Here is a 22,599-nt window from a genome sequence, read left to right as displayed (position 1 = left end):
CCCAGCCAGACTCAGATGTGATGAGCACATCTGATATGTTTGCAGCTGGAGTGGCTGCATTATAACCACAGTCATCTGAGTCAGCTGAAGGTTTAATCCCTCTGGCCTGGCCTCCACTGCACAGCTGTTTTGCACCATGAACACCCTGACAGCTGGCATTTTCATCAAGGCTGCCTGAGCCCCGAGTTGCACCACACGGGCTTTGGTGGCTGCCTCTCCTGCCAGTTTTCCTACTGGCCTCCAGCTCCAGAGCAGTGATGGCTCCACTGCCACCTGTGTGCCACAGTGGGTGAGGGCGGTGAGGGGCCCACGGCCACACAGGAGCCAAAACCAGGACCTTGGTGAATGTCGACAGGATGGAAGCAGGGAGAGGGAGTTGCTCTGGAGAGTGCCTGACCTTCCTGAGATGTATGTAAGGGATGTATGTAGTGTTTGCTGTGCAATGACCAGCTCCTCAGGGAATGCAGGCAGCATGGGGACCCTGCAGGCAGAGTGTCCCATGGAACACTGCATCAGTACCCACATTTGTGAGGTGTCTTTATAAAAGGCTCTGCTATGGAGCCATCAAGCACCTTACCAACAATGGGTACAGACAGTCCTCTGTTCTCTGCTGGTCAAACCCTGGACACTGGTCTGTAACATCCAGTGAACAACAGCATCCACCTGCCACCCCTGTAGACAGCTGCCAGTTGGCCAGGAGAGAAAGATTCTGGCTGTGAGATCTGTCCCTTGTGTGAGCACTTCCAGGTCCAGAAATGTAGAGACCTAATGGTGTCTGCAGATGAGACCAAACAACCAGTCTCTGTCCCCTCTTTAGCCTGCCAAGCCCCAGAAAACAGCAGATACTTGGAGCAGTTTCCTCTCACTTGAGCTTTATGTACTTTATTAACAGCCTGACAAAGAGAGGAAAAATAGCTTGAAAGTCACACTCTGCTGACTCTGTTAACAGCACTGTCTGCCAAGTGGGTTTCAAAGGTCCAGCCCAAACCTAAGTACTCTCCCACAAAGCTGTAGAAACTGCTGTCAAGTAACTAATTTTTGGATTAGGAACCTTGGACAACACAGATACGCAGGTTTATTTCAGCATTTCAAAAACCTACCTCATCCCCAAAACTGAAGCCATCATAATTGCCTTCTGAAGGCCTCTTTTATATATTTGAAGTCTTCCTACCCTACTGACTTCACTCACCGAAAGCCAGATAAAACTCTGAACTCTCTAAAGTTAGTATCTTCTCTGTACATTATTTACAAGCAGAATGTGATATTGAGTCATATTGGGCCAGTCATAGAAAGGACAGATTCAAGTGCAAGATGGTTTTCATTGGCAAGGGAAGTAACACAGACCTTTCTTTTTTTTTCTAAAAAGGTTCCAAATCCTGCAGGAGTTGTAATATTTCTTTTTTCATTAGGAAGAAAGTGTTAGTATCAAGTGCCCCTTCTCATATTTCCTACCACAACTCTGTATTTGGAGAAATAAATCATGAATGTTTTTGCTTCCAAATGATTAACTGTTTGAATAAAGCACTGTCATGTTGCTCCTCCTTTAACACTGGTGCTGTGAATTAACCTGGAGACATTGCAGTGAGCCTTTAACCCCCTCTGCCTCAGCATAACTTGCATGATGGTCTCACTCTGGTTCTCTGCATGTGACTTGTCCCTTGCTGCTTTTGCACTATGAGGAAAACCGGGGCTTTGTTCCGTGTATTGCTGTTTACATTGCTAGGCACGTGCCTGCAAAAATATTTTCTACTTACTTTATTTTAAGGCTCTTGCTTTGGCATTTTTCAGTCACACCCTGGAGAGACACCTGAAAGAAAAGAAAACAGTACCTGGATGTTAGCTTGTGCAATGCTTGTAATTAAATCCTGCATAATGACAAAAACCCCTCCTGCCATTTGTTAAGATTTTCCCCACATCATTACGTATCCTCTTAATTAAGAGCAGAAGCTAAGTAATACCTATTTTATTCCCTCTTGCATCCAATTAGTCACCCATTGATCATTACCCACTCAACATTTGACAATTAACAGAGTCCCCATTCTCTGCAGGACAGGAGAGTGTAGTCCTTCAGAAATGACACGTCCAGAGTAATGTGATGGGATGAGTAATGGGGCAAGAGGTGGGGGGGAGGGGAGGAAAAGGCCACCCAAGTGGAACAAAAGACATGTAACATATGCAAATGTTCAATATGTGGTATGTGTTTTATACACTGGATGTATATGAGGTCATAGACAAAGCTCAGCTGGCGGCCGCACTACTTTTGGGAGCCATGGGAATCTGAGGGAACACTTCAGCCCTCGTGTGATCAAACGTACCTAGTCCTCTCTCTTTAAGACACCAAACTGTTCCCCATGTGGCTCGTTGCCTTTGTTTTTTTAGGAGGGCAGGATTTAGCATCTGGTTCTTCATTGTCACTGGGACTATGGGCTGTAGCGACACAGCCCCAGCCAAGTCACCCCAAGACCCGTCAGCAGCTCCATGCAGTTGTGCCTGAGCTGCTGCCAACAGAGCATGGTAGCTCTGGGTGTCCAAGGGCCTCCAGGGCAGCTGCAGCCCCCTCCTGCATTGCCACTCTCTCCTGGAAGCCTGTCCCAGGAACAATGATGGCCCAGGCCCTGTGTGGTGCAAGGAGGGGTGTGCTGGGACCCTTCCTATATGAGTAGCATCTTCTAGCTGGGGAAATCCAGCAGCCTGTGGGATTGAGAGGCAGCCCAGAGCCTGAACTGCAGCAGTGAATAAAACAGGGAATGCCAGGGCTCACAGACAGGCCTTTGGCATGAGGCTGAGCCCCAACAGTCACAAGCAGCCCCGCATTCTTTTTTCTTTTTCCAGATTAGAATTCATCCATTTCAGGGCTCAGGAATTTTGTGTGAAGCTGTGACAATAGGTAGCTGAGCAAACTTCATGGCTCTGGGTGCAGAAGATCAGCAACAAATGCTTATACACAAAAAAGCAAACCAGAGCCCTTGGCAAGCTATAGCCTGGCTGTAGGGGAAGAAGGATAATCTCATTTCTTTACTCTTTGCCCTTTTAGCTATTCACAGAGCTTAATGCTGGGTTATTTCCAACAATGAGCCAAACAATCAAACTTCCATCTGGCCCGGTCAGGCAGAACCAACACTTGCCTCGCAGTCACAGGCCACACCAATCCTGCTTTTCCCCCCATCTTGAACATACACTGTTTTCCTCTACGCTGTAACAGAGAAGATATTTACATTTGGAAGCAGAAACCGCAGTTCATGCTCCTCAGCCTGCTCTAATCTCATCACCCAAATCCCTGGGCACGAGGAAGCACAGGCGCTGTGAGCACAGCTGGTGCTGCAAACACAGCTGCTGCTGCTGCAACCTTTGGCTCTGCCTCTCCAGCACACGATGCAGTGCCTACCAGCTAATGACCTGCTTTTCCTGGGGGGCAGTTCTCTCAGCACTCCTGCACACTCCTGCCGCAGGCTCCAAACTGCAGCCATGCCCTCGGGAGAAAGGTTTTCTCTCCCCAGCTTTAAAATCAGCTGCAGGCTGCTCTTTGCAGTAGCCACAGCATCTCTGGGCTGTAGCAGCAGTGCTTGCTGCTACCGCTGCTCCTGGTTTGGGAATAGAGATTGTAAGAGATCACGGAGTGGGAACCAGCAGGAAAAAAAAAAAAAAAAAAAAAAAAAAAAAAAAAAAAAAAAAAAGAAAACAACAAGAAGAAAAAAGAGCAACTCTTTTGTTGTTAACAGCATTTTGTCCTCTAATCTACTCATGTCCCAGTTTTTCATTTTTGTTAAGCATTCAGTTACAGGGGAGGAATACGAGGAGATAGAATTGATGTTTATGTAGATGTTTTTATGATGGAATTTCCTTTTGAGTTACAGATAATTGTACACACACATAAGAACAGGGTCTGTATTAGAAGTCAACATAAAATATCTCACAGACTTAAGGGAAGCCAGCATTTCCTCTCTAACATTCAAAATGAACCTCAGCAGCCTAGTTTTAGCTGTCAGAATTTCTGAGAAATTTAGAAGCACTGAGAGGGAGACACTAGCACCCTACTCATGTGGCAATCTCAGCAAGGGGCCTCTTTTCCTTTTCTGTGGAAATGACACAGGTTCTGGTTTGGTCTGTGCTGGTTTAGTCTGAAACTAAAGTGCCCCTTTCTTCAGTTAAGATGGCAGGGAATGCTGCTCCAGTTGACAGGAGTCCCCTCAGTGATAAAATATCCCTGTGTATGAGTCACAGGAAATTATAATCACTGCTTTCCAAGACTGCAGAACACAATGAGATTTCTGAGCTACAAACAGACTTCAATTATTCTTGAAAGACAGACAGACCCTCAAACTGACACGACTGGAGAAAATAAATATCCTTTTGTCTGCACTGCTGGTGGTAATTTCCCATTAGACAGGAAAAGGCTTCTTTGATGAATGAATATTGTCTACACTTCAGAAGAGGAGCTACTGTATATCTCCTAATAGCTCTTGCATGCTTGGGCTCAGCCTTGTGTGAGGCCCTTAAACCCCTTGGGTACAATGTAGTAGCATTCATTAGCGTGCTGCATTTTTTATTGCAGCACTTGAGAAAAGGATGGTGCATGTTAAAATAAATTTGAGCAGCTTTCCACTCACCTTGAAGTTATGTGGCAAGATCGAGACATTTAGCAATCTGCCTTCTTGGGCTGCAGGCAGTCCTTTCCAGTCTGGAGGCTTCAGAAGAAACACTCACACTGGAGACAGATTTTCCATTTGTGATTATTCTTGTAATTTTAGCACTTTTCTGTCTTGTATTTGTTTTTCTGCAGGGGTTATTAAATCAAAACCAGAGCATCACCCACAACTACACTGAGCACTGTTTACAAAAGCCAAAGAATATCATGTTAGTGCCTTTGACAAACTTTTGTCTTTTTCAAAGACCACCAAGTCTCACATAATTGCCTTCTCACAGAAATATAATAACCATACTATTCATCCCTTTCACAGCAGTGTCCCATTTCCACCTGTTACTTTTCCTGAGACTGGTCTTGGATTAAACTTGGCTTAGAGATGCCTGTGTCACTCCACAGAATCCTTTCTGCTGCTGGTAGGTCTTCTAGAAGACCTCTTCTGGAACTCAACCACTACACCATGGAATCAGGTAGGCTGGTGGGGGGAGCATTTAGCCAATTGTTTTTATCTGGGTGGAATTTATTTAGTCTTAAATTACAAAATTATTGGAAGGAACAGAAGATTCCTAATCTCATCAATTCTACTTTTACAGCCACCACACAACTACTTGTGGTGTACACATGGTGCTTAAGAAAAGGCTTTTATTAATTTATAGCAAAAAAACCTAACACCCTTGTTTAAATTTTTTGCTAATGTTTTTATTTGAGAGATTAAAAAACCCAAACAACAAAACTCCCAACATTAAGAAAAAGAAGCAGAAGAGCTACCGATGAGAAATGGTCTGGATTTGCCACTCAACAGTGGCACCAGTCTGCACACAAGCCAGCTGCAGGCAGAGATCCGGCAGAGACCAACGTGGTACTCAGAGACCGAATGCAATACAAGAAACAGCAAACCCAAGAATCAGAAATAAAGGCCATAAAACCCCAACAACGCCCCATCCGAGTCTTACTTCCCATGAGAAACACAGGCAAACTAACGTCTTAGGCTCGTCCCGCATTGCAGATGGAAACTGCACTTAAGTTTGTGGCACAGCAAAGGCTGCTAAAGGAACTCGGCAGGACGGCCACGCTTCGCCACCGGGCTCTGGGCCGAGGAGGTGACGTGTTGGCTTCGCCAGCCCGCTGAGTTACTATGGAGTCCTCAGTTCCATGGATGATATTTTAAGGCAGGGGGGTAGCTGTGGGAAAAAAAAGAGGGCCACGACTTGCTTTGTAAGTACTAAGAGGAAGCTAGAAGTCCAACAAGGATCATGGCCTCTTCAGTACTCCACAGCTACAGGTACAGCAACATTGAATATATAATGTACATAACATTAATTATAGACTCTACATGTAAAACGTTAACCAATTTATCATGGAAATCTGGTAACAAGCAACATTGCCATATAAATTCACACTTTGAGAAAGGCTAAGTGTGGAAGCCTCCTTTGCGAGAGGATTTTCAGTCAAAGTTTTGTGTAGAAAATACTAAAACGATGATGACAATTTGTTCTCTGAATCTCAATTAATTATTGGGTTAGTTTTCACAAACGAAGAAAGGTTCTCTTTAGAAAATGTGTGAATCTTCAAAATATGAATTTATAATCTTAAGTACTAAATAATTAAAAAAAAAAAAAAATTCAACTGTCAGGAAGTCTTAGTTGGCCACAATCTTTTAAAGCAGTAACAGCAATACAAGACATAGAAAATGTCTTCTCCTGCAACACTTGTAAAAGTATTCATGTTAAATGCAACAGAACTAATAAAGAACAAACTGCTGTAGAAGAGAGAAATGAGAGACTAGCTATGCATTCAGCCATCTTCCTCACAGCTGAACTCCAGCTATTTAAAAACATATTGACTTCACAATTTGGAAAATGATGTCCCATAGGTAACTGGTCTGCATACTCCTATGAAATATGATGCTCCAAATGGCATAACACCCCTTCTTGAAAAGGTTTTAATCTCATGTCCACCATTAGCTCCACAGTTTAAACAAAAAAACAACTATCCAAATGTAAAATGCTCTTTTTTTTAATTACTAAATTAAGAAAGTTAAACAGTTTTAAAATGTAAACTTGTGAATAAACCATAACAAAATGTAATTAAGACTTTAAAATTTGCAACTCAGTATTAAAAACTCAATAGAAATAGAAAGGAATTTTTTTTTGTGTGTTTTTTGGTTAAACGTAAGTAATTCAAGGCTGGTACAGACAACTGAAAAGGTAATACTTTGTTCTGTGCATCCCCCATGAAATGTAAAGAAGTGCATAGTAATTCCACTGGAGAACTTGCAGACACAAAGAAAGTAATTTCATTAGCAGTACAGGACACTTAACACACTTATTTTACAATGGAAAAATGTTACACATAAAACAGAAAAATCCTAGTTGCATGACCAACAGTTTAGCGGGGGGACATGGCTAAAATGCTATTATTTTAAGACCATCTGAATGTGGTTACACTGCTTAATAAATCCTTTTGAAACATTTCAGTATACATGTTTTGATACAAGAAGTCCTTGCAGTTTCAATTTTCCAGTTCAAACGGTGATGGTGTAGTTTTCTTGCTTTAAATATGTTCGTTTTAATTTCAAGAACAAATCATCACACACTTGTCAAACATTGGAAACATTACTGTAAATACAGCACGTGATTCCTGAAAGAGCAAAGTTACAACCATCTACAGGTACATAATCATAAACAAAAAGTGCAATCCAATTTAAAAAAATCATGCTTGGCAAAAGCCAAAAATTAGATCACTGGCTGTCAGAATCCCACCAGTGTTTTCATGTCTGCAGTAAAATTATCGCTTTCTGGGTACAGCTGCAGCAGGATTCATTCAATTCCAAATGAGCCTCCTCTGCAATAGCACCCATATACTGTATGTACAGGTATGTATATATATTATATATATTTTATATATAAAAAAGCAAAAACCCAAACACCTGTCCTGATTTTTTTATTTGTTAAAACATGAAAAAAAAATGTTTTAGACAAAGAGGCCACTTCTGGAAAATAATACTTTTAGTTGAATCAGGAGAAGACTAGTTAAAATCACATAGGTTTTGCATTTTAAAAAAAGGAAAGCACTAGGATCAGTTATTGGCACTGAGTTACTATTTACAATGAACAGAGGTTTTGCAGTTTACATAACATCAATACAATGCAGTTTTGGAGTCTTTGATTAAGAAAAAACAAGTGTTTTTCTCCTTTTCATCCAGGACATTCAGATTATTAGGACAAGTGGTCATAGGCAAGGGCTGTAGAAGTTCCCAGCTTCAGCCCCTCTTGTGCACTGCAGTGCTGGAAGATGTTGCACTCTGGAGAAGCCGAGCACAGAGCTGGAAGGTGGAGAGCAGGTGGGACAGGGCTGAGAAACACCTGGTAATTCATGACAGTGTCTGGAAACCAGGGATTTACAGGTTGTCACCAGGCTGGTACTGGGGTTCTGTTGCAGTGAAGTAGTCTTCAAGAAAACCTTGTAAATATTCAAAAGTTGGACGCTCCTCTGGGTCTTTTTTCCAGCAGTGAATCATAAGCTCATGCAAGGAGATGGGACAGTCCTGAGGACATGGCATCCGATAACCTCGTTCTACTTGCTCCAAGACTTCACGGTTATTCATGCCTGTGAAAGGCAAACAAATCCACAGTAAATTACAGAAAAATTAACCAAGTATATCTACAACACGTGGTTTATGCAATCATACTAATTTCTTTTGGTTAAGACAAGTGAAACACAAGCAGAGTGGTGTCCTTTTTCAGCTCCTCATCTACTGCAAGGTAACCTGGATTATTTTCTTTCTCAGTAAAGGGTTTTAGGATCCAGTGATGAGCAGAACACTGCTCCCATGGTTGCCCTCTTCGCTTATTCACAATGGACAGGATTTGGTGCTTTCCCTCTCTGACAGCAGGAACCGTGAAATGTAACACGTGATGTGCTTGCTTAAGGAAAACAAATGGATTGCAAAAAATGGAAAATTACAAAATTCTAGAAATTAAGATGAATTTCTGAAACCCTCACAACTAACCACGGGCCTTTCTGAAAGCATTCTGTGAGGTCATGCTGCAGGGACTTCAAGACAAACACTGCTAATGCTGGCAACCAAGGTTGTCCAGCAGCATTACCTTCAGTGTCAGCCCAGAAGCTTGTTCTTCCTGACTTGCACTCCCTCCATCTGTACTGGTTAAGTACAGTTTCCATCATATTTGCCTGTTCCCAAACCAAAACAGCACAAAGCTGCTCACAGGACAAGTCAAATGCCAAGCAAAAGATCTCCACTAAAGAACCATAGCTCTCTCTCTCTCTCAAAAGAAAAAAGTAGCATTACCTTCACAGAACCATAGAAACATTTAGGTTGGAAAAGACCCTTAAGATCATTGAGTCCAGCTGTTAACCTAACACTGCCAAGTCCACCACTGAACCATGTCCCTAAGCACCACATCTACGGACTTTTAAATATCTCCAGGGATGGTGACTCATCTTGCTTGACTCTGAGAGTAAGGCCAGGCCCTTTGACACTTTTTCTTTTCTCTGCAACCCCTCCTCTGCCAAAGTGCTTTTCACCAACATTAACTGCAAGTCACCCTCAGCTTTAGTTTACATCTCTCTCCCAATACTATTTTTAACAGTACCAGGGGTAAGACTGGCACCACAAGCCTGTAAAGGTGTTTCAGAAGAAGCCTGCACTGCAAACTTTGTGCTTGCCCTGCCCCAGTCTCTTGCTGAAAAATACCTGCAGAATTCATTCTCCTGACTCAGCAGGTCCTGCCAAGCAGCTCTGCAGGAGAACCAGTGGGGACACTTTAGTTTCTTCATGACTGAATCTAGAAATCAGCACTTTAATGTTGCACTTTCTGTTAGCTTATCCTCTTCCTGGCTTCCATGACACTATCCTTCCCTGGGAATCCTCCACTTCTTGCAGGGTGTCCTTTTGAAGAGTTTGCTTGTCCCACCTCCAGAACCCAAAATCTTGTATTTTTTGTAATTCTATTTGTGAGGAATGATTCAATCACCTTCTTCAATATAGATTCATTTAACCACTCTACACTTTGATTTTAGAAAGGTCTGGTTTTGGCTGGGATAGAGTAAATTTTCTTTCTAGTAGCTTGTACAATGCTGTGTTTTGGATTTAGTATGAGAATAATGTTGGTAACACACTGATGTTTTAGTTGTTGATAAGTAGAGTTTATCCTATGTCAAGGACTTTTCAGTTTCTCATGCTCTGCCAATGAGGAGGTGCACAAGAAGCTGGGAGAAACTGTATTGTGCATAATTTATTTTTCTTGGCTTATATGTCTCGCTTTTTCATTTCCAATAAAATTATTATTATATTTTACTTTATTTCAGTTATTAAACTGTTATTATCTCAACCTCTTGGATATCAGCAGGAGGATATTACCCTGTCAAGATAAGAAGAAAAGGTTTTACCTTTTTTCTGATTCTCCTTCCCATCCCACCTTTGAGGGGCCTGGGGGTGGGCCGTGGGAGTGAGCAAGTGTCTGTGTGGAATTTAATTTACTGGCTGGGGTTAAGCCAATAAAATTCTTACACTGTATAGCATTTAGGCTGGTAACTTGGCTGTAACCCTGGATTTGGTTTTTACTCTGTATCCTCATGTCCTGGCTGTGTTTAATTATTAAGGATGCTTAGAAAGAAACGTCTGCAAAATTCAGCCTTTCCTGACCATCCACGTCTAGATTCTCATCTCATGTTAGGATTACAAACCCCCTTTTCCTCTTATCTTGTCAGGGTAATTTCCTCCTACTGATATCCATTTGCAGTGTCTGGGCAAGGATCATATTCCTATCCTGTCACTGTAACCACCCCTGGCATGGTCTCCCTACTTATTCCTTGTATTTATATTTAGGCTCTCAGTCATCCATGTTGTGGTCACAGGATAGTTCTGCTTAGCTTACTGCAGCACCTCCCATTTTCAAACATGAGGAGTACTTAGTTTAGTTTCATATATGGGTTTTACTGCAAGGGAAGGGAGAGGAGAAGGAAGTTTCTTTTGCTGCCTGTTGTGCATGGAAGAACCTGTCCAGAAAACTGTCTCATACTCTTATAGGCCTCTCTTTTGCAGGGATAATTGCAAAAAGAAAGGTTACAGACTTACAGTATTCCCTAACCTGCAGGCCAACACTTCAGCACTGGTTTCCTGTGTTTCATTTATCAGCTGCATCCCATCCACCATATTTTTGTTATGATGTTTATAACTAGGAACAAACACTCTGAATGGCTCCTAAAGTGGACCATGGTTAGGCCTCCAAAATGATGAAAACAGACTTAAAACAAGATTCTGCAGACATCAGATTCTGCATAGAGTTAAGGTTCTCCTATATTATTGACTCCAAACTGATGTTGTTAGGTCACAGAGGCTCACAACAAACCAGAACACACTGAACAAACATTTGGGTGTTCCTCAGTATACAACAAGAACACTTCCAAAGATATTTTACTTCTTCATTAGACTACAAAACAATACTATGGTCTGTTAGACACAAACCTAAGGCAGCATCAACTCAAACTTTTTGGCCTTGCTGTTTTCAAGATACTACAAGAAAAAAAAAAATGCACATTTTGTTCACGTTGTGTTCTCAATATTAGTTTTATAAATTTGTGTTTTGAACAAAAATTTGCACCTTTTTCAGATCCTTGTCTTTGAATCAGATTAATTACCTCATGTTTTAGGGTGAGAACTGCTGTGCTTTGCTTCCCTGACATATTAAAGGCTATGAAAATAACTGTTACTGGTAACTCATCTGTTCCTATATACATAACTACTAACAAACTGCATTCTTTGCTTTTATTTTGGCAGTACATCCTTAAGTACAACATGGATGGAAGCTACAGCAGCAGAAAAGCTCCTTCCCAACTGATTTGTTGTTCTAAGATATCAAATGTTTGGTATTTTTATCCAGTGCTTTACTCAGTGCTGCAAAACACACTCTGAAACCTGATAACGAACTGTGTGCTGGAAGAAAAACCCTGAGGAGACAGAAAGGGGAGGAAAAACATAAATAGTTCTTCACTTCCCTTTGTTTAACAAAAAGATAGAAAAAAGAACATGAAAGAGACATTGCTGTCTGAAATCAGAGTCATTTTTTTGTCCCTGGAAAGTGAGTCAAGCCAGGTTTTTTCATCACAGTTTAATCCAGGAAAATGCCCTTCTTTTCTCTTCTCCTTTCCCCTTTCCCTTCCCTCACAGTAAACCCCAGTTATGAAACTAAAGCAAGTAATCCTCATGTTCCTCACTGGAATTCATACATCCAGCAAGGGCTGAAGCACCTAGGATTTGCCAAAGAAATTCTGCTAGTTTTGACATGAACTGCTAATTTATAAACAGAATTTCAAAGACTTTTATTTCTAAATCAGTTTGATTACTAGTCAGACTTACAAAAATAGCAGTGCTTCAGGTATACATTTTACCTCTTAAACAGCCTATTTATGTTTACAAACCTATTCTATAGACTTACTTATCTTATCCTGCAAGTTTTAGTGTTTCTCTTTTGATAGCAGAAGTCTGTCATATCTGCACTTCTAACATCACAGAGAGAATATCTGAGCAGTCTGTACAACTCCTCTCTCCTAATGAATACCCAAGAGTTTCAACTCTTAATAAATAATAAATGACATTCTGCTTGCAGTATGCTTCCAGACCCCTTAAAAGTTTATCCTAAAATCCTTAAATCTGTGAAATAAAATACTCAGCAATGTTCTTTTGTTGGGTACAGCTATTCCACCTGGGTTGGGGCAACGGCTGGTGTCAGTCTGGGCTGCAGGATGAACAGAGTGAGAGCAGCCCTGCCAAGAAGGACTTGGGGGTATTGGTGGATGAGGGGCTGGACATGAGCTGGCAATGGGCACTCACAGCCCAGAGAGCCAACTGTATCCTGTGCTGCATCCAAAGCAGACTGGCCAGCAGGGCAAGGGAGGGGATTCTGCCCCTCTGCTCTGCTCTGGTGAGAGCCCACCTGCGGTGCTGCATCCAGCTCTGGGGTCCCAGCACAGGAAGGACATGGACCTGTTGGAGCATGTCCAGAGAAGGGCCTTGAAATGAGAAATGGATGAGAAAATCAGGATTGCTCAGCCTGGAGAAGAGAAGGCTCTGGGGAAACCTCATTGTGGCCTTTCAGTACTTCAAGGGGGCCTGTTAGGAGGGCCTGTTGGGATAGGACAGGGGGTAATGGTTTTATCCTGAAGGAGACTAAATTTGGATTAGGTATAAGAAAAAAAAGGTATTTTACAATGAGAGTGGTAAAACACTGGAGCAGGTTGCCCAGAGTGGTCATGGGATGTCCCATCCCTAGGAACATTCAGGTTCAGGCTGGACAGGGCTCTGAGTACCCTGAGATATCCCTGATTATTGTAGGATTGGACTAGATGACCTTTAAGAGGTGCCTTCCAACTAGACAATTCTATCATTGTAGAATTCCATGAAAAATCAGCTTGTGCTCATGATATTTCAAGAATTACAATTTGGCCAAGAAGAAAACATCCGGTTCCCAAAAGATGGCCTTTCCATCAGCTTTTTATTCCCTGAGAAGACCAGAAATCAAATAACCTCCCACCATCCGGCTTTATTAGTGAAACCTTCAATAATCTCAGGATGCCACAGGATATGGCCACTCTAATGCTCAGTACAATAAAAATCTACTGTCCATATAGACTGGGGACAGAAATGCAATACTGCTTGGCTTTTCCTAGAAAAGTTGTAAGAACTTTAAGTTACAGTGACTTTAGGAGTTACTTTAAGAGTTACTGTGAGACAAAAAAGGATGCGGAGTTTCCAATCATGGCTAAAGAAAACACTGGAAAGTACTTTGGTGTGCTCTTAGGAGCTTGATTAGATGTGCAAATACTAGGCAATGTTGCTCTTCCAGAAGACAGGAAACATTACTGTCACTAGGGAGTGTCCCTGCATCCAAACTAATGAGCTATACAGAAAATTTGGGACATGTGAAGTCCAGAGAGGAGAGTGATTGTTTTAGGCTACTTTATTATTGCTTGCTTCTCTTAGACTGTAGTGGGTTGACCCTGGCTGAACGCCAAGCACTCACCAAAGCCTCTTTCTCACTCCATTCCACAGCTGGACAGGGAAGAGAAAATATAACAAATGGTTCATGAGTTGAGATAAGGACTGGGACAGATCACTCGCCAAACAGTGTCACAGCAAAACAGGGTAGAACTAGAGGGATCAGTTGAATTTATTGCAAACAAAATCAGAGCAGGATAATGAGAAGCAAAATAAGACCTTAAAAACACCTTATCCACACCTCTCCCTCCTTCCTAGCTCTAGCTCTTCCCCTAGTGGTTCAGGGAGACAGGGAATGGGTGTTATGGTCAGCTCATCACTGGTTGTTTCTCCTGCAGCTTAGGGAGAGGAGTCCTTCCCCTGCTCCAGCATGGGGTCCCCTACATGGGAGATAGTTCTCCATGAACTTCTCCATCTCATGGGAAACAGTCCTCCCCAAACTGCTACAGCATGTGTGGGTCACTCCTCCACAGTCCTTCAAGGACAGGCTGCCCCAGCAGGGGCTCCTCTCTCCACAGGCCTCCCACAAGGTCACAGCCTCTTCTCAGGCACATCCCCCCTTCCCCAACTATGATATTTTGGCCATGCAAACCCAATACACAGACTGAGAATGATGCTCCTTCCAGACTTACTGCATGCTTTCAGACCAGTGATCAAACTAATACAGTGCATGGAAGGGAACAGCAAAGCTGCTCCTAAGGGAAGACAGCCTCTGAATGCTGTTCTTACTGAGTGCAATGCAAACCAAGTTATTTCTGTGGAAATGGAGGAACAAGTTTTAAAACTCTGGAAGTCATGCCACTTCACTTAGAAATTAAAGCCTGAAAACCCCCAACATCTCCTCATCCTCAAAGCTAGACTATCAATATCTGGTTTTTGCTTTGGTTTTGTTTTTTTAAGTAAGTTATTATTTGCTTAGTATAACAGATGAACAGATGCAACCTTGAGCTACAGCATTTGTGAGCAGAGCTTCCTTGCTTACAAATAAACCCACCTGACCTTATCTATCCTATGTGGTGAGTACACATCTTTTCTTAACCTCTTATTTACCAGCCACAATGATGTTACACCCACCTACCTATGCTGGCTCACTGTTATGTACTTGGCCTCAGGCCTGGGTACCACATGCTCTCTGGCACTCATGGCCCAGCTTCTCCCAAGGATTAGGAGGCTGAATACAGCTGCCCAAAGGCTGCAGGGCTGCTTGGAGCCCAGACTCAAAGACCTGCCTGGCCAGAGGCAGCACTGGGAGTAGCATGACAGTGGCTGTCACACTAGACTTAAAATGAAAATGCTCTTGACGTGACAACTGCAGCAGAAAGCAGAAGGGGCAAGGTCAAAGGTGCTTGTTTCATGTGGCTGAGATTTTTTGCCTATCCCAAAGGCAGCATGTTAAAAACCCACAAATTCTCCAACTATTGCTAGGGGAGGGCATTTGTCAAAGAGAAAATAAACTGACACTGAAAAAGCTTCACTAAGCAGACTATTTCTTAGGCTTGGCTCCTCCTCTGGCCCTATCTATTTTTCATTTCTCCACTGTAAGAATGTAAATAGAACCTCTGTGTGAAAGACTGTGAAAGTTGCTTATTTTAATCTGTTGCCTTCTGAAAAGGATAAGAAAGCATATAAAAGAGCATAAATTAGTTATCATAGTGGCCCATTATGATCACTGACAGAGAAACAGGCTTGGTTGAAGTATGAACATGAGGACACCTTCCAAAAAGTTGGTCTTGTTTGTGGGAGCTACAGGGTTTGGGGCAAGGTTTCATTATAAACTCTAGACTGATCTTCATCTCCACCAGCAAAATCTTTACTGCTTATATATCTCACCACTGCACCAGCCTCTCTTTCAAAATGGGGCATCAGGACAGGAACTGGTTGAAATGTGTAGGACAAAGAATGCCAAGGTCTGTTCCACCCAGTCTGTTTCCCTCCTATAAACTGCCTGCCTTCCCCTCTCTGCCCTACTCATTGTGCTTCTCCTGCCTTCTACACAAGCTTAAAACAATGCCTGGTTCCACACATGAGAAGGCACGAGGTATGGTGTCCTGCAGGCATGGGTACCATCCCAGGACTGGGATGTGTGCTATAAATCATTTCTCCAGGCACTAAGAGCTTGTCAAGCAAGAGAGCAATCCCTTTGTCTGAGGACTTCTCTCCACTCCCCCCAGCCTGCTGCAAGCTGTAAGCAGGAACATCAGGACAACATGCCCACAACTATTTAAAAAACTGGGTATTAAAGCAGACAGAGAGCTCCATGACCCTCTTTGTTTCAAGGCTGACACTTTTCAGTGTCCTATCTTGGGTACCAAAATGCTGGCAGCCCCAACAGACCGCACTCTCTCACCTTGTCTACCTGGGTGAAGAGAGCTGAGTCTTGCCTCTCAGGGTGACAGAAATCCCATTTTTCCTCCTTGTGCAAGCCATGGCATAGTGACAAGAAAAGCCCTGTCAGTACATCTGAACCCTACTCTCTGTCTCAGACAGGGATAGGTATTCATGAAACCTTGTCCTTCACAGGGTCCCTCCTCTTCCCAGCATGAAGCAGAAGATAGACGGTCCTTTCTATGTCGGGGAAAAGAGAGCCTTTTCTAAGGAGCTCAGGAGACCTTTGTCACCTTGGGAAGTCCAAGCTCTCTTTTCAATCCACTTGCAAAGATAGATCCTTCTGAGAAGGCCCCAGTTCCCCTCCACTGCTGCCTTGGCCTATAAAAGCTTTTCCATTCAGGGTCTGGGAAATGAGACTGGACTGAAATCTGTAAAGACTTTGGACATTTGAATGTAAGATCCAGGCTGTCCTTACATAAAACTGGCAGAGGGGAGTGATGGTGACCATGAGAATGGTTAAGACCTCCCAGATGAGCAACAGGGAAGTCCTGGTGGGAAGGAATGGCCCTGGCATACAGTCTGTGCAGGGTATGACCAAGGCAGAACACGACCATCCAGAAAATTGCTGACTTAGTGATACATTACACACAAAAAATTGCTTCCAGCTACTTGGTATCTTCCTAGTGCAGGTGGAGGAGAGTGAGCCAGAAGGACTTCTGGCATGTGAGGGCTTTATGTAGTGAGGATGAAGGGGTAGGACAGTGCTGAAAGAGGAGAGATCCTGCTAGTTGTCTTTGATGTGCTCAAGCTGCCACGTAATAAAACTGTCCAGAATTTCAGGACACAGCCCATGCCTGAGATTACTGTCATGACTCCTACAAGAAGTTATATATTGCAAGCACTTAAAGACACATCCTGTGGACTCCTTCTCCTTTGGTGAGGGAAAGAAACATTTATGAAGTGCAGATATCCTCTGCAGCCATGGCCAACCCTGTGTCCATTTACAGATTTGTGAGTGAACATAGGGTTTAAATGGCTGTTTTTGCATGGAATGGTATTTTCACCTTAACTCTGCCCTGGCTGGTGACAGCCCCCAGGCACCCACTCTGCTGGTAGTGACTAGAGAATCCCTGCAGCCCAGTCAGGAACATTGCCCCCTCTGGGAGCAACACAGCATCAACTAAAGCTTATACATCTTTTTTCTGTCTTTGACCTTTGCACAGCATGCCATGTCTCCTTAAACCCTCAATAAACCTGCAGAAATCATAGCTTTCTCACACCACTACCAGGAATCCTTACGGCAGGAAGACTTTCGTGCTGACTGGTGACACAGCTGCTCTGACTGGAGGCAACACCCCACATGGGGGGAAGTGCTGGGCAGAGGGACTCATCCATTCCACAGAAACGTGCCATTATATTTTCTGCTACCTCATTCAGTTGTCACAGCCACACCTTTGCTAAGCTGCTCCCTGTTAATCATGCCAAAGTTCACTGCTGATCATGAGATGCCTTCCCAGTCCCCATATTCTCTTCTCAAATATCAGCTACTGGCTGCTAGGTGCTAGCAAACTTGAAATTCCTGGTAAAAGTCTGGATGATTAGTTTTGCTGAGTTCAGTCTTCTGAAGTGGTGTAAGACACCACAGGATAAACTGAACTCCACCTTGATGCTTCTCCTGCTCAGTTTGATATATGGATCTGACTGCTTGATCACAGCACAGATTGGATAATTGAAACTGCTGTAGGGAACTTTCCATTAAATCAGCTACAGTGCACACAGCCAGACTGTTGAGTATTTAGATTTTTTTTTTTTTATAAAAAGACTAAAAATGCAGCTAGAGGCATCTTGAAATGCAGGGCATCCCCTGCTGTTAATATCTGTGCTGATGAGAAAAAGGGATTAAATTCCTTTCCACTTAATGCATGGCTTTCACCTCACCCCTTTCCTCTTCACCTGAATGCCTACAATCTTCAGGCATTGAATGTAGATCTGAATCTGAATGCAGATCCAATCACCTCCTCCTACAAATCTTAATCCATTGGACACTTGGCAGGGTTTCAACAAAGAGCCATGGGGCCTCCAGTTCCCCCATGCAGAGAATCTGGCCCTGCTGTGACCCTGCCATGAGCTCTGGTCTGCACATTACAGAACTATTTTCTTCCCTTTCCATCCATCTCAAAAGAAAGGATTGAAATTTAAGAGTTTATTAAAAAGAGATGTGATAGTACCAGACATTCAGACAGTCATCAAACCTTGCAGTGAACCAGACTGACAGAATAAACGGAGTAAGGCCTCTGTGGGAGTTTAACTGTTGGTATCTTAAAGTAAGTGCAATACTATGGAGAGCTATTTGCTCCAGAATATGATAATTTTACATTGCTTTCATTAGTTGTCTAGAAATTATATTAGTTGAATTGAGCACAATTAAAACAGTAGAAATTAATTTGTTGAATTGTCCCCTTGTCATTTTTATCATGACCATCACAAAGTTGCTTTGAGTCAGAACTGTTTTTAAGCATACACAAAGCTTACACATTATAGCCATTCTTCTTTGAGCTCAGTGAATATAAATAAACATTCCAGCTTAAACATATGGCCCATTCCCACTCCTTTTTCCAGGTGAAGCAGGACATTTTTCTTACCTGGATATGGCACTCTCCCTTTTGTTACCAGCTCTGTCAGTAGGATCCCAAAAGACCACACATCTGACTTTATTGTGAACCTTCCATAGAGAGCCGCTTCTGGCGCAGTCCATTTAATGGGAAATTTTGCACCTAAAGAGAGAATACATGAATCTTAACCAGAACAGAGACAGAACCAAAGCACCAGGTCACAGGTGACTCTTGAGTTCTTCAACACATGCAGGTGGAAACAGCTGCAGAGAAGTGTTAACCAACAGCTCCACAGAGTAGAGTCAGAGAGGACAGGTAGGCAGAACATGTAGGGCATCAGGAAAGACTAAGCATGGAAGGGCTCAGTTTGTCCCACATCCCAAGAGAAGAATAAGACATTTTAACTCAAGTTTGAAATTTTATAAAATGAAAAAAACCCCCAACAACCCAGTTTTAAAAACAAATAAGCCAAATATAATAGAAATAATTTCTCCCAAGGTGTTTCAAATATTTGCAAATCAAAACCACTTAGCACATATAAACAGAACTGAGATATACTGGATATGTACCTCCCAGTTTGCCTGCTCAAGCTGAACAAAATGCAAACAAACAAACATGGTGAAAACAAAAATTATAAGCAAATCCAATATTTCCTTAGAAACATGCAAGGACTTTGAAATAATACTGCTATTTGAGTTGCTTGGAGTGCTTGATGTCAGGGCACAGCTTTGGCCTGTGATTTATAACTTGACAGTGTACTTTAAGCTCCTGGCACTGAAAAGCCTGTAGGTGCCTTAAATACATGCAGTTCTAATGTGCTCATCCATCATCAGAGCTTGCAGGAGCCAGTTGCAGTAAGGATAGCAAGATAACAAGTCTTTAAACACTGATTTATTTGCTTTTCCAATCACTGACTGTTTTCTTAGGGAAAATATTTTCAGTATGACTTTAAAGAAAAGTCTTGTGGTAATAATTAACTCATAGTATGTACAAAAAAATATGCAGACATTTCCCTGGTGCCTTGTATTAACATACAGGCAAAAGAGTTGCATTGCTTATTGCTGATCCCTAGTGACAAACACTCTTGAATTTGGAAACAGATTGACTTCGACTTCACATCACCCTCTCATAAAAGTTCCCTTTGCTTTCAGGAGGAGTGTGAAAGTGTAACAACGTGGACAAATCACTCTCAGGGAGTGAACTCATGGCACTGTTTTAGAGTTCCCTGCTGGCACTTTTCCACCATCATGTGCAGGGCTCCATGTCCTGTATCTTCTGCCATACACACCAATCTGACAGGACTTAAGAGTAAAAAGTAAACACTGTAATTCTCATCTCCTTACTTAGTAAAACTTTGATGTGCGAATTTTTTTTTTCTGCTCTACATGTAAATGATCCTAAGAGAGACTAGTACTCTAGTACAAACACATTTTTTTCCTAAAGAGTATTGCAGTTCCTCAAGTAAGTCCTGCTAAATGGCTTGAAAATGTACTGCTAAAGGATAAAAGATGCAAGAGAAAGTTTCAGATACCTAATGCCTGAAGGCAGGAACTTAAGTCTAGTTAAGCATCAGCACATCACTGGTTAGCTTTGCAAAGGTGCCAGAGGATTTTGGATGCCTGTTCACTTTTTAAAATCTGTTTCTTATGTATTTTCATTGGTTGATATGTAGGCAGGAACTAAACTGGGGTGCTTGGCTTTGGTCTCAATCTGCTTCACTTACACTTCTTTGCGTGGCCAATCTTAGATTACAAGACTCAAAGTTTGCAGAACATCTTCTCTTTTTACCTTGGCTCTGATGTATGAGTCCTTTGCAGCAGAAGCTGCCATCACTTGATCCTCTGTCCTGGAAGCTGGCCCTGCTTCAGCAGCACCAGCAGCCACCTGGGGTTGGCAACTGGCTGCTCCAGCTGCAGCGAGATCCTGGGGCTCTACAGCTCATGCCAATCCCTGGAAAAAACTGCAAGCTGTCTGTGTCTGGTGGTCAGGTTGCCCTGGCCTGCAGTGCATGCCTTTAGATGGGCCTGTGCAGGCAGCCCTGAATGTGAGGGCTAATGTCCCACTGCTCTCTCCTACGTGCAGCTGAGATTGTACACACAGCCTCTGCCAGCTGAATGAAGGAATAGCTCCAGGCTATGTGAGATGGTGCTGTGTGAGATGGCCATGCAGGGGGGTTTGATTGTTCACATGTTGCACACATATTATTCAACAATTTTCTTTAATCAGCTGTGTTTTTCTGAGAAACTTAGCCAAGTCTGCTCTAATTCCCTTGTGCTTCATACTCAGATCCAAAGGTAGCAACCACCTACAACTCATCCTTGGAGGAAGGAAATATTTTCAGACTCTTTTGTGGCCAATTCCCCGAGTATTTTCGTCTGCCTCAACCCACTGCCAGTGTGTCACTGGGAGATGAGTACGCGGCGTGTTGAAAATGAGAAGCAAGGTAAGCCCCCGAGAAGGGGGATCAATTCCAGGAAATCCCTTTTCCTGAAAGCTAGAGCAGTACAATCCTCACTGGGGTGTGATGAGCACTGCTGGAAAGACGAATGGTCTGTGCTGAGGATTTTCCAATGACAGGGCAGCTATTCATTACTTCTCTGTGTTGCCCTTGCTATGGATGATTCTCTGCCTAAAGCAACTAATATAAAAAATCACGTTCTGCAGTTGTGCAGATGACAGATTTGGAGTGGTAGATGGGGAGGAGAAAAATGCAAGGTTGGCAGAGAGCTTGCTAGCAAAGCCCTGCCTCATGGTTTTCTGACCCTGCAACACATGTTGGAGGCTTAGATGGCCCAAGAGAGTCTGCAGTCCAGTATGGCAGAGCTGTCAGTGAAAAGGGGGCAAAGACCAGGGAGAACACACCAGGCTGGTCACCTGAAGGTACAACACATGCGCTGCCATAACATAACGAGATCACACACAGCTCGTGTGTGTGTCTGTCTAATAGAGATCCCTCCAAGGTGTTGCCTCTCATTCAATGCCTGGAACTGGAGACAGAGACATGCACTGCTGTGAAAGCACAAAAATTCCCAAATGTGTTGAGCACTGTCCTGAAGCCTCCTGCTTGCTGTAGCTACATGGAGTGTTAGCACAGGCTGGATGCTGTGTGTGGTTCCTGATGGACACACAGCTCCTGTGCTTACTCTCTTCCCAACACACTGATTAAAAAACCCATTGCCTTTCTCTGCCCAGGCCTCAGAAGCTTATTAAACAAACTGACTTTGTGCTGCAAACAAATTAAACAGCATCAGATAAAACGTGTATTACTGACAAGCATGTTAATAAATCTGATAAGCCAAATTACCCCAGCTGACAAGGCAGCCCATCTCCTACTCTGAAGGCAGATTTTTTGTCAGTGGGGGAGGGATTTCTTTATTTTTGTTGCTGGAACCTGTTTTATTACAAACCAACACATCAGTAACCCCATGCATGAACACTAACAGCACACTGTCTCCATCAGGTCAGGATAACCTGTCTTTGCCACAAAACAAGGTACTAATCTGCAGCTTTTATCTCAGTCCCCATTTTTTTTGAAACGTTGCAGCCCGGGGAAAGCCTTTTTTGGGTTTCTGCACTGCTTGTAACCACATGAAACCAAAGCTGCTGATACAATTTATGGTTACAGCAGCCGGCCCCCAAACCTGTGAGGATTTTTGTCAGACTCAGCTCTATTCTTGGGACCTCTGTCCAGCTCTGCATTCACACAGGTTATCTCCCAGAAGGATTTCCTTGGGAAAAATCAATCCATGCCCTGCTTTAATTCTTTGCTGGCTATAAGCAAGCCATGTGATGAGAAGGAGCAGAGGGGGCTGGGATGATTGAGTGACCTTGAGATACAATTCTCAGCATGGTTTCTTCTGAGGCAAGCAAGAATCCCTCAGAGCTTTGGTTTCTTTTCAGATCTAAATCTTGATGAAGTAGAAACCTCTGAAATTCATGCCCCAGAGCCACTGCCGGCTTGATAATGATTCTGTTTCTGGAAATGCTACAGAGCTGCT

At 42.9% G+C, this 22,599-nt stretch overlaps 1 protein-coding gene across 4 annotated transcripts in view; it reads right to left on the bottom strand.

Moving 5' to 3' along the window:
* Positions 1–5,367: 5,367 nt before the first annotated feature.
* FYN (FYN proto-oncogene, Src family tyrosine kinase) overlaps positions 5,368–22,599 on the bottom strand; it is a 138,552-nt gene continuing 121,320 nt past the window's right edge. For all 4 annotated transcript variants that reach the window (XM_083858451.1, XM_083858453.1, XM_083858454.1 and 1 more), the window contains 2 exons: positions 18,632–18,763; positions 5,368–8,251 (listed from right to left, as the gene is read on the bottom strand). In XM_083858451.1, coding sequence (XP_083714577.1) covers positions 8,043–8,251; positions 18,632–18,763 — 341 coding nt within the window. In that variant the 3' untranslated portion in view covers positions 5,368–8,042. The remainder of the gene's footprint in view (positions 8,252–18,631; positions 18,764–22,599) is intronic.

This window comes from Zosterops lateralis, assembly GCF_965231275.1.
Source record: "Zosterops lateralis genome assembly, chromosome: 3".
NCBI classification, from domain to species: Eukaryota; Metazoa; Chordata; class Aves; order Passeriformes; family Zosteropidae; genus Zosterops; species Zosterops lateralis.
The sequence above is the reverse complement of the archived record's forward strand: the minus strand, read 5'-3'. Positions and strand labels throughout refer to the sequence as shown.